Source organism: Rhamphochromis sp. 'chilingali', assembly GCF_963969265.1.
Source record: "Rhamphochromis sp. 'chilingali' genome assembly, chromosome: 8".
Taxonomy (NCBI): Eukaryota; Metazoa; Chordata; class Actinopteri; order Cichliformes; family Cichlidae; genus Rhamphochromis; species Rhamphochromis sp. 'chilingali'.
In genome coordinates this window covers 4812224-4823605 of record NC_137935.1, presented here as the reverse complement: position 1 = coordinate 4823605, position 11382 = coordinate 4812224, and the positions used below count along the sequence as shown (strand labels likewise).

Sequence of the window (11382 nt, the reverse complement as noted above, 5' to 3'; positions counted from 1 at the left end):
CTGTTTTATTTATAAGGATCTACATAGACTTGCTCCACATCCTTTAAAGGAATTTATTAATCAAAAGTCAGATTGTGAAGTTGCACAAGGGCCACCGCTAGAGGGGAGTGTGGGGCAGTCTGTAGGTGCACAACATTTAGTCAATACAGGAGCTAAATGTTGGAATGGCTTACCGAAGGCAACAAAGGAGCGTTCCACATACACAGAATTTGAGGCACATATTAAAGTGATGGTGAACCAGGTCTGTGCTCACTGGGTTCAGATGTGCAGGTCTACATGAATGACGCTGAGTAGCCTAAACATGGTGGAGAGGATCCAGGTCTAAGCTGCAGCAGCTGGCAGAGTAATGAAAAACCACCAATGGCAAAACCCACAGTGAAATTCAAAAAGGGAAAAGCCAGTGGCACACAAGGAGCAAAAACACTAAATATACACAGAAGAGACTGAATAACGAGACACAAGTGGAAACAATTAACCACAGATAAAACCGATATGCTGGCAGAAAACCAGACAGCAGGAAAATAAAGACAGGAAGTAAAAGCAAAGGTGACATGCAATAGAAAACAAAGTCACCAAGTAATACAAGAAGTCCAAACTAGGAGGGAGTCTTTGTTCGAAGACCGCTGCAGGCCGCACCTTCATGAGACATCAGACTGGATTCAATCCTCTTATGTGACCCGCAGCAACAAGGGAGAGTGATGGGAGGCATCTTCCCAGTTAAACCAGTGAAAATGAGAAAAAAAACAAAAATGGAAAATAAAAATCCGTCATTACAATCTTCTTCTCTGGTTGGTAACTTCCTGCTCAAACCTCCTCAGCCGCCTCCTCCTGAGATCCTCAAGAGTCTCCTGGGTGATGTTCGGTTTCTCTTCGCCTGGTTTGTCCTGAAAAATTAAGTTGTAGCTAAATGTTTAATTTTTAAATATAATTTGGCTCAAATGTATCTAATTTATTTTATAAAATTAAGTATTAATTTTAGCAGTGAAAGAAGACTGTCACTTCTGCCTCTTGCCTCGATGTTTCAGACTGTTTCTGATGGCCAGCTCTATCTGCTCCTCCTCCGTCAGTCCTGAGATGTAGCTCTCAGAATAATCAGACGTGTGATCCTCCGCAGGTCGAGGCTCTTCAAAGTATTCTCGTCTGGTCCCGCTGTAGCCTGCGGGCACACATGTGCACTAAAATATTAAAGTTTCTAACTTGAGTTTAATTTTTAAATCTTGCAACGTTGGGTAAAAATGAAAAGGTTACAACACAGAAAATTAATAAAAATAAAAGTACTGAGTGTCTATAAACTCTATCCACTCAAATCATCTCAAACTGGTCTCCTGAACATAACTGCGAGTTTTACTCGAATGGCCTCCACAGTCACCAGATCTACAACATGAGAGTCACATCACTGATGTTTATTCAATTAAATTCAATTTTATTTATATAGCGCCAAATCACAACATAAGTCGCCTCAAGGCGCTTCATAGATACAGAGAAAAACCCAACAATCATATGACCCCCTATGAGCAGCACTTTGGCAACAGTGGGAAGGAAAAACTCCCTTTTAACAGGAAGAAACCTCCGGCAGAACCAGGCTCAGGGAGGGGCGGCCATCTGCTGCGACCGGTTGGGGTGAGAGAAGGAAGACAGGATAAAGACATGCTGTGGAAGAGAGACAGAGGTTAATAACAGATATGATTCAATGCAGAGAGGTCTGTTAATACATAGTGAGTGAGAAAGGTGACTGGAAAGGAAAAACTCAATGCATCATGGGAATCCCCGGCAGCCTACGTCTATTGCAGCATAACTAAGGGAGGATTCAGGGTCACCTGGTCCAGCCCTAACTATATCTATAACTATATTTCTCCAGGCTGGAGAAACTGATCAGGAGGGCTAGCTCTGTGGTCGGCATGAAGCTGGACACTCTGGTGACAGTGGCAGAGAAAAGGACATTAAAGAAACTGATGGACATTATGGACAATGCTAGGCATCCTCTGCACACGGCCATAAACAATCAGAAGAGTCTGTTCAGTGACAGGTTGCTTCTCCCAAAGACAAGAACTAACAGACTTAAAAACTCCTTTGTCCCACACGCCATCAAACTGTTTAACTCCTCTCTGGAGGGGAGAGGGAGGGGAAACAGGAGGACAAAGGAGGGGGGAACAACTAAGCTGTAGTGCCTCTTCACCTCACTGTGCAATACCTTTTGTGCAATACTTTTGTAAATAGTCAACAGTGCAATAGACTCAATACTTGAAATGTGCAATTCACTTGTATTTTTTATTTTTTATTCCTATTTATTCTATTTATCCCCTTTGTATATTTTATTTATATTTGTCTCTGTATTTATATATGTGTGTGTGTGTGTGTGTGTGTGTGTGTGTGTGTGTGTGTGTGTGTGTGTATATATATATAATATTCTGTAACTCTGTAACTTCTGTCGGTGCTGTGCTTTTTTGGAAATCGAATTTCCCAGAGGAACCCACCCGAGGGATTAATAAAGTTCTATCTTATCTTATCTTATCTTATCTTATATGCTTTAGCAAAAAGGAAAGTTTTAAGCCTAATCTTAAAAGTAGAGATAGTGTCTGTCTCCTGAATCCAAACTGGAAGCTGGTTCCACAGAAGAGGGGCCTGAAAACTGAAGGCTCTCCCTCCCATTCTACTTTTAAATACTCTAGGAACAACAAGTAGGCCTGCAGAGCGAGAGCGAAGTGCTCTAATAGGGTGATATGGTACTACAAGGTCATTAAGATAAGATGGGGCCTGATTATTTAAGACCTTGTATGTGAGGAGCAGGATTTTGAATTCAATTCTGGATTTAACAGGAAGCCAATGAAGGGAAGCCAAAACAGGAGAAATCAATCAATAAATAAGTCAATAAATATGTGACCTTAATTCTTCAGACTGCTGTGAAGGCAAAAAGGGTCCAAGACTGCAAGGTGCACATTCACTAATCTTAGGTTTGGCAGCGTTTTTAGGTAGATAAAGGTGAATGGCTTGATCAAGAATTGAGCTGCGGTTTGTGGAAGGCCTTCATGGGCACATGCGGTGGCTCCAGGGCCCGGCAGATCCTTGTGTACTAATGAGAAGTGAAGAAGTGAAAGAACTGAAAAAGGGGGAGGTTGGGTACGAAAACAAGAGCGAACAGCTTGTCATATATATTTAAGACCTGGAAGGGGTGTGTTTGGAGGCATGGTCCCACTCCTGAAATTCAGATAATTTATCTCCAATAATAAAGTGTTGAAGATAAATTGAGGCAACCTCATCATGGATCCTAAAGTGGTTCGTCTTTCAGAAAGTGGGCACCCAGGTTTTAAAAGCTGTACCAGAAAACTGAACAAACAGTCTTTCTCACTGGATTATTTCATATTCTATAAAACAGTGGATCCTTTATGTTTTCTATAACATTGCTGTTGTACCTGAAAAGCTGTAGTATGAACGCTGGCGTGAAGTAACTCCATCTGAAGATATCATATCTGATTGGAGAGAGAGAAAAGAGCATTTTCAGGTTCATATATAAGTATTAAAGATTTCTTTCACACAGGCTCACACAGTTAACAAATACAACATGCTGTAACTGCTAATGTGATGTTTGCTGATCATGACTGTGTAAAAAACACAATTTTATCATTTTGTTTTATTTGTTTGCAGAATGAAGAATTCATTCGCTACACAAACTGAAAAAGCAGCATTCAGACCTGCACATGCCTCCATGATGGTCTTCAGTGGACCCACAGTGTAGAGCTGACCCACCAGGACACCTGCCAGGTGGCCAACCAGAGAGGTCCTGAAAGAGAGCAGCAGGGAAAAAGACCATGATGATAAAATATCTGCTCAGTTTTAGATAAAAAAAGATGCTGCCTTCAAATCTACGCTTCAAAATCGATTTTGTTTTCTCAGTGATCATCTTGGACTGGAGCAGTCTCTCACCCAGGAGCGATTAGATAGATGAGCACCAGCTCCACCCAGCTAGCAAACTGATTGGACACCCGAATATTCATAACGTACGTCACACCACCGGGGTTGAAGTGGTTATTGACGATCTTCAGAGCAAACAAGACCCCTGCAAACAGATGTGGTTGTAAAATTAAGGAAGGAAAATGTTATAAATATCTCGTTATGATTAGTTGATTAATCATTTAGGTGAAAATATATATATTTAGTCCAAGAATGAAAATAATTCAGTTTCTCTGAGAGGAAGAAAAACAGCAAATCTTCTCATTTTAAAAGATGAAAGTTTCACCTTCTGGCAACGTATTATAGTTATTATGTTTAAATTAGTGTATTTAGCTTAATATAGACTATTTTTTACTTACTTATTTTATATATTTGTTTGATTTTATAACTTGGATTTATTGTGGCTGCAGGATTTTAAACATTCAACTACAAAATATTAATGGTGTTAATTAAGTAATTAATTAAGGTGTCGTCTACATATCTGTACCAGTGGCTGGGTACTCTTCCTTTGAAAGAGCCAAGAGCCTTCCTTTCCACTTCCTCCATGTAAAGGTTGGCTACAACGGGGGAGCCCATGGCACAGCCATGTTTTTGTCTGTAGAAGCCTTCGTTGTATTTGAAGTATGTTGTAGTAAGGCAGAGGTCTAACAGACTACAATGACCTGGATGACTGAGAACCTTCACAGACATGTTTAGTTCTGGTTCTTTACGTCTTGATGCATTCTCAATCATCCAGGAAAGAAAATCTCCAAAAGTTGATTGTGTTCATCTGGACGTAGCGTTTTGTGGGAGAAACGTTTCGTCACTCATCCAGGTGACGTCTTCAGACTCAGCTGACTGCAGGTTTCAATCTTATAAACAGCACATTTGCATAATGACTGAAACCAGCCCACTGAAGGAACAATGAGCAGGGAGGTCAGTTCCTTAATCTTAATTATGCAAATTCTCATGGTCATTGATCAACAACCACTGATCAATAACCATGAGTACCATTCATAGAGAGTTGGGGAATGGCTGCAATCACAGCATTGTAAGATGGTGACAGATGAACCCTTAGGCCCCCTCCTCGATTCAGAGATGGTCTTTCCCTTTTCACGTAAATGTCCTCCTTGACTCCGCCCTCAAACCAGCGTTCCTCCCTGTCCAGGATGTTACATCCTCATCATTGAAAGAGTGTCCACTGGCCTGTAGGTGTGAATAGACTGCAGAGTCCTGACGAGGTGGCTCTTCTGTGTTGTGCCATCCGCTTTGCCAGAGGTTGTTTGGTTTCCCCGATGTATAAATCCTGGCAATCCTCCTGCACTTAACAGCGTACACTGTGTTACTCTGTTCGTGTCGGGGGAGCCGATCCTTGGGGTGGACCAATTTTGGCGCATGTTTTGGGGTTTAAAAGCTAGAGACACCCGGTGTTTAGAAAAAATGTGTCTCAACTGCTCCGATACTCCCGACACGGTTTAGAATTCTTATTGAGTGGATTGTAGTATATTATTATTTCTGTACTATGAGTTTCTTATAGTTTTTTTTTAAAAAAAATTTCTTTTGACTTTGGCCTTTTTTCTCCTTTGTATATTTTATTGTTTTTAGATTTACGTTTTGTTTTTGTTTCTAGTTTTTTTTCTAGTTGATTCATTTTGTTCTTAAGTATTTTAGCTGTCTTTTATTCATCTGTGTTTTTGTATCTTTAACTTGTATGAGGTCATTAGGATCCTTGGTCTTAGTTGGTTTCTGTTAGTGTTTGAGTTTATTCACGTTTCACCAGTATCCACTTAAATGTTATTGTGGACAAGGTCACTAAACTAAACCCAGTCATATTCCAAGAGCACTGATCTAGAGGGGAGCTGCCCCAACAGGTGTGGTTGGTGGCCTGAAAGTGGGCCTGCAAGGTTACCCGGGTCTGCAGGGCAGGGTGGACATCTGGAGGACAGGGGCAGTCAGAATTTAGTGCCCTCACCCATCTGCATCCAAGCTCTGCACTGCCTACCGGGTACAACCCATAGGATCAGTGACTGGTCTATTTGAACAGAGAGCCAATCCAGACTTCCTGTATTGGGATGCTGGTTCCACAGATCAACACATTCAACTACCAAAATTTTACATTATACTTCAAAAGTTAATATTTAATCACGTCTAAAAAAATTTATGCTGATAATTTTGGTGCTGATGGATCACTCCTTCGCTTTTTTATTTAACAGTTACTTAAAGTACTTTTTTATCTTATCTTGTTATACATACATCTAGATTTTCTTCCTTTGAATCACTACTACTGCTGGGAGTTTGTACCTGAGAAGCCGACAGCACACTCTCTGCTGAAAGCCTGCACATATTCCAATAATGGATCAGAAGAATCCGTGCCCTCCATGAGCTTAATCATCAGCGCCTGCAGCAGCAGGTACACCAATCCAGTGAGCAGAAAGAAGACTGACAGCAGGTACAGGAACCAAGGTCCACCCAGACGTCGCTCCAGCCTGATGCCTTTCCACAGGAAGGACGCCATGTTGAAGTAAAGGTGCCAATCATCGATGTGATGCAGGGGGGACAGGAAGAGGCGTCGCCACTCTTTATTTCGGTACACCTGATCAAGGCTCATGCAAGCCTGGACACAAAGTAAAAACAGTCGTATGCTTTTGATTCTTTTTAATACATCAATAATGTGAATCCAAAATCATTGACAGGCGACTTTGAAGGCAGGATGCTTCAGCTGATGGTTCAGTATGAAGAATGCTCCTGCACACCTTTTATTATATTCGTCAGCAGAAAAACCATGAACAAAAACCAGTTTGTCAGTTCTGTTTGCAGCCATGCAGGTGTTGGCTGTCACAGAAGCACCGCCATGTGGGCTGTTTGTTTTTTTAAAATCCAGTTTCCTCTTTCTGTTGCTAAATTATTCAACAAAATTCTCGCCTGTCTCTCTGTTTAAAGGTTCACCTCAGGGTTTTTCCATTTTTTGTTCAGACTCGTTGTTTCATCATTAAAGACATGATTCTCTTCAACCGGGAAGATAATCTTCAATTTTTATGACTTAATTATATATTTTTGCCTGTCATCCGAATGCCTGCCATTTTCTGGTTCTCCTGCTTATTACTAATAAAAACAACTTCTGATTCTGAAGAAAGTCAGTCTAAGATGCAATCGCTGCACTCAACGTTTTGTTCATGAACTAATTATAAAACGACAGGTTAATTTCTGTCCCAACAGGTACACTTTAAGTAGCAGAGAGGTGCTGCTATCAAATGTCATTGGTTAACTGATCATCAGCAAGTGAGAGTTGGACTTGTGTTTTAGCCACAGGACCCAGGCACCTTACAGTCATTGACTAGAGACCATGAACTTTTCTGTACACTAAAGTATTCTAGGGTCATATGTGAGACCATCTGTCAGACGTCTAAAGCTTTGGGTCATGCAACGGGACAATGATCCCAACACAACAAAGCAACAAAAGAAAAGAATCAAGGTGCTGCAATAAACCAGTCAAAGTCTAGACCTCATCCTAAATAAAAGGCTGTGGCTGAGACCTTTAGAGAGATGTGTGTAAATAAACACCTCAAATTCTCAGTAAGTCTATGCCAGGGTGCTGGAAAGGAGAGTTTGTCCGCCAGTCAAACCTCAGATACAGGAGGAACAATGCGGTTTTCGTCCTGGTCGTGGAACACTGGACCAGCTCTTTATGCTCTCAAGGATACTTGAGGGTGCATGGGAGTTTGCCCAACCAGTCTACATGTGTTTTGTGGACTTGGAGAAGGCATTCAACCGTGTCCCTCAGGGTGTCCTGTGGGAGGTGATACGGGAGTATGGGGTGTCTGGCCCATTGCTACGGCCATTCAATGATGTCTGAGGGCGTCTGCCACCCACTGGCAGGGGAAGTGATGGTGGTGGTGCGGGGGGGGGGGGGGGGGGGGGGGGGGGGGGGTGTAGCCCTCCATACATTGGAGGGCCTGAGATGTCCCTAGAGAGGTGGCGTCTGATACCTGACCTGACATATAGACACAAACAATCAGGCACACACAGATACGACCCCCCCACCCCTCCAATGCACACATATGCAAATACTCAGCACTCACCCAACGTGGAGACAGACATAAATGGACATAAATCTATATAATATAATATAATGTTACAGTGGGGAGTTACCTTCAGTGGTGGAGCAGGAGGAAACACGTACAGGTACACATTGAATCCCAGGACAGCCAGGGTGATGGCTGGGATGTTTCCCGGACCCTCCTGGAACAGCTGGACAAGCAGGAGCAGGAGGCCTGCCTGGAAACCCCTCTGCATGCTGAAAGCTGAGGTTTAAAGGAACTGTTGACATGACAGATAAAGACAGACAACAATTCACAGTTCAGGCCAATTTAGACTCACCAATTAACCAGACCTATGCATGCATGTCTTTGGACTGTGGGAGGAAGCCCGAGTACCCAGAGAGAACCCACACAGGCCAGAGATTACACAGACAGCACCGGCAGGCCGGTGGATTCAACCTTACTGTGTGGCACTAACCACTGCGTGGTTAGTAACAAAACTATACAGCAGAAAAATAAAGTTTCACGGGATTGTTTTACTTTGTCGACAGCGCTACTCTGTCGGAAGATGTGACTATCAAACAAACATGGACAATGAAAAGTAAAATTGATTGTATTACCACCGACTATATAATTTACACTTATAAACACAAACAAACAAAAACCATCCAGCCAAAAGAGAATATTACAGTTTTTGTTTCAAACCTTTTATTAAAAACTAGTATGTGTCAAAACTTCTTTCTCACAGCAGCAATACTGAAGGGACCATTTCATGTAATCACATCACAGTCTGAATGATGAAAAAACACAATTTATCCCATTACAGATGCTCCTAACAGATGTCCACTCTTTTGCTGTTATTGTCACTGAGACATTTTTAGATCGACAATTTAAAAAAAAATTAAAAACATGCTAGTAACATCTTTTGGCGTTTGACAAAATTAATTGCAATTAAACATTAAACAATGAGTGAGCATAGTCATGATTTGGGGGAAAAGCACGCAGAGTGGGGTTGGTTCAGTTGGGGGATGATACACGCCATAACATTAGTATTTAAGTCTTTAGCTAACTTCTAAAAGAGCTCAGTGCTGCAGGCAGAGCTCTCCACTGGTCATGCGCCGCACAGCCTCAAAGATCTCCCTGCACCCTTAGGTGGATGTGCAAGAACAAACAGAGTGAGACTGTCAAACCTAAGTGAGCAAATGGACATGTTTAGAGTTTGATAATCAGATATAACATTATAATAACTGTGTGCTGAAAGACGCTCAAATACACATTCTCTTGAGCATTTATCTGCACTCCTTTAGCTCCCTAAATGTTGAAATGTTAATGTTTCTTTTTCACAGATGAGTCACTTTATTTCATTATTTCATGAACTAAATGACAAAGACGGGGTCTATCTAATAATATCTAAAAAACAAACAAACCAACAAACAAACAGAAAAATGTTTAGCATCTAGGCTTGTATAGACCTGTGCATCACGAGATTAGCGGTGCCCACACAGTTACAGCCAAACCTTCACTTTTTCACATAATGTAAACATGAATCTGCAGTCTTTAGACTCAGAAGTGTCTACTCCTCGTCCTCATTATTTCTCTTTTAATAAGAATCAGCAGGATCTGAACAAACTTACAGGTCAACTCAGTGCCGTCTGGCGATGTGTTTGTTTATGCATGCTTTGGGTCGGGCACACACTTCTTCTGTGGGTCTGTCTGCGCGCTCCCGCCGGGGGACGAAAATCGAAAGTGATACCTCAGAGGAGAACGGGCTTTAGAGACGATCTGAAACGCATCCGTGTAAATCCTGCGCCGTGGATGCTTATATCCTATTCCATCCTTCCATAATTGAAATTCTATTAAAATATACGAGTTTATAAAGAACAGCTAACAAACACAAAGCTCTGCAGCATGTGATAACTAACCGCTCTGAGCCCAGGGCGAAGTGTGTTAATCATACCCGGGTTACGTTTCTGTGATGTGGATTCACTTACCCTAACACCGCTGATCAGGATAACCGACCACACTAGGCTGGTTGTTAACTTGCTAAGTTAACCCAGGTTTCTCCTGCGCGTTCACGGGTGGCACTGTGGCACATCATCAATCTAAAAGTGGGCGTTTCACTTTACTTCACCCTGCTGTTTATTTCTAAGGTGACGGCAGCTCGGAAGCTTTAAACTATGCTACATAGTTTAAATGCTACTACAACAATGCTAGTGCTAGCGGCGCTAACGGCTGCAGATAGGAAGATACTGCCAGCACCGGAAACGTGCTCGTCATCTCCGAGCATGAAGTAAGGAGAGCCTTCAAGAGAGTGAACACCAGGAAAGCAGCAGGACCAGACGGCATCCCAGGTCGTATCCTCAGAGACTGCGCATACCAGCTAGCTCCTGTGTTCACTGAGATATTCAACATCTCTTTATCTCAGTCGGTGATCCCCACATGCTTCAAAGAGTCCATCATTGTTCCTGTCCCGAAGAAACCCCACCCTGCTTCTCTCAATGACTATCGCCCTGTAGCCCTCACCTCAGTAGTGATGAAGTGCTTTGAACGCCTGGTCAGAGACTTCATCATTTCTTCACTACCAGACACACTGGACCCACTACAGTTCGCTTACCGTCCAAATCGTTCCACAGACGATGCCATCTCTCATCTCCTCCACACATCACTCACTCACTTGGACACTAGAAGGGGGAATTATGTTAAAATGCTCTTCATAGACTACAGCTCTGCATTTAACACCATAATTCCCTCCACACTCACCACCAAGCTGGAGCATCTGGGACTCAGCTCATCTATGTGTCAGTGGATCTCCAACTTCCTAACTGGCAGACCACAGGCAGTAAGGATGGGCGGACATGTCTCAGCTTCCACCACTCTCAGCACTGGAGCCCCCCAGGGGTGTGTTCTGAGCCCCCTGCTGTACTCTTTGTACACATATGACTGTGTGGCCCCTACCAGCTCCACCACCATCGTCAAGTTTGCTGACGACACCGTCGTGGTGGGCCTGATCTCTGATAACAACGAGACGGCCTACCTGAAGGAGATTAGGAATCTGGAGAACTGGTGCCAGAGAACAACCTCCTTCTAAACGTCAGTAAGACAAAGGAGACAAAGGAGCTGATAGTGGACTTCAGCACCAAGCAGGAGAGGAACTACCAGACCCCCGTCATCAACGAGTGCCCAGTGGAGAGAGTGGACTGTTCTCTCTGCTGAGGTCAGGAAAGCGATTCCGCTCCCTGAAGACCAACACAGAGAGACTGAGGAGGACCTTCTTCCCGCAGGCGATACGGTCTCTCAATCACACCACCACACAGTACTGACCCACACATACAGTTCTTACACACACACTGGACATTCTGGACATTGTTTTCACTTCATCACTTAAATCACTTTAAGCATATTTGCACTGCACAAGACA

The 11382-nt window shown here is 42.8% G+C and overlaps 1 protein-coding gene across 6 annotated transcripts; it reads right to left on the bottom strand.

The window, feature by feature from the left end:
- Positions 1-745: 745 nt before the first annotated feature.
- Positions 746-10837, bottom strand: LOC308400624 (rhomboid-related protein 4-like). Of its 6 annotated transcripts, none has more exons than XM_080888446.1 (9): positions 9956-10704; positions 9599-9817; positions 8077-8228; positions 6229-6541; positions 3922-4054; positions 3690-3778; positions 3411-3467; positions 1013-1156; positions 746-884 (listed from the first exon to the last, which is right to left on the bottom strand). In XM_080888446.1, exons 3-9 carry the CDS (start codon positions 8218-8220, stop codon positions 838-840), a joined length of 927 nt encoding a protein of 308 aa, XP_080744572.1. In that variant the 5' UTR covers positions 8221-8228; positions 9599-9817; positions 9956-10704; the 3' UTR covers positions 746-837. The 6 variants fall into 6 exon arrangements, with proteins under 6 accessions (XP_080744572.1, XP_080744570.1, XP_080744573.1 ...); XM_080888444.1 differs by having other exon boundaries at positions 8077-8244; positions 9956-10703; XM_080888447.1 differs by lacking the exons at positions 9599-9817; positions 9956-10704 and adding an exon at positions 10725-10837 and having other exon boundaries at positions 8077-8244.
- Positions 10838-11382: the final 545 nt, after the last annotated feature.

Bases quoted from the DNA above. Each gene is read 5' to 3' on its own strand.
- LOC308400624 (XM_080888447.1), bottom strand. From the start codon at position 8,220: ATGCAGAGGGGTTTCCAGGCAGGCCTCCTGCTCCTGCTTGTCCAGCTG. The intron at 4,055-6,228 runs GTACAAACTCCC...ATCTGTTTGCAG, and splicing joins GTGTGCTGTCGGCTTCTCAG to GGGTCTTGTTTGCTCTGAAG. The intron at 885-1,012 runs GCAAGAGGCAGA...TTAATTTTTCAG, and splicing joins AAACAGTCTGAAACATCGAG to GACAAACCAGGCGAAGAGAA.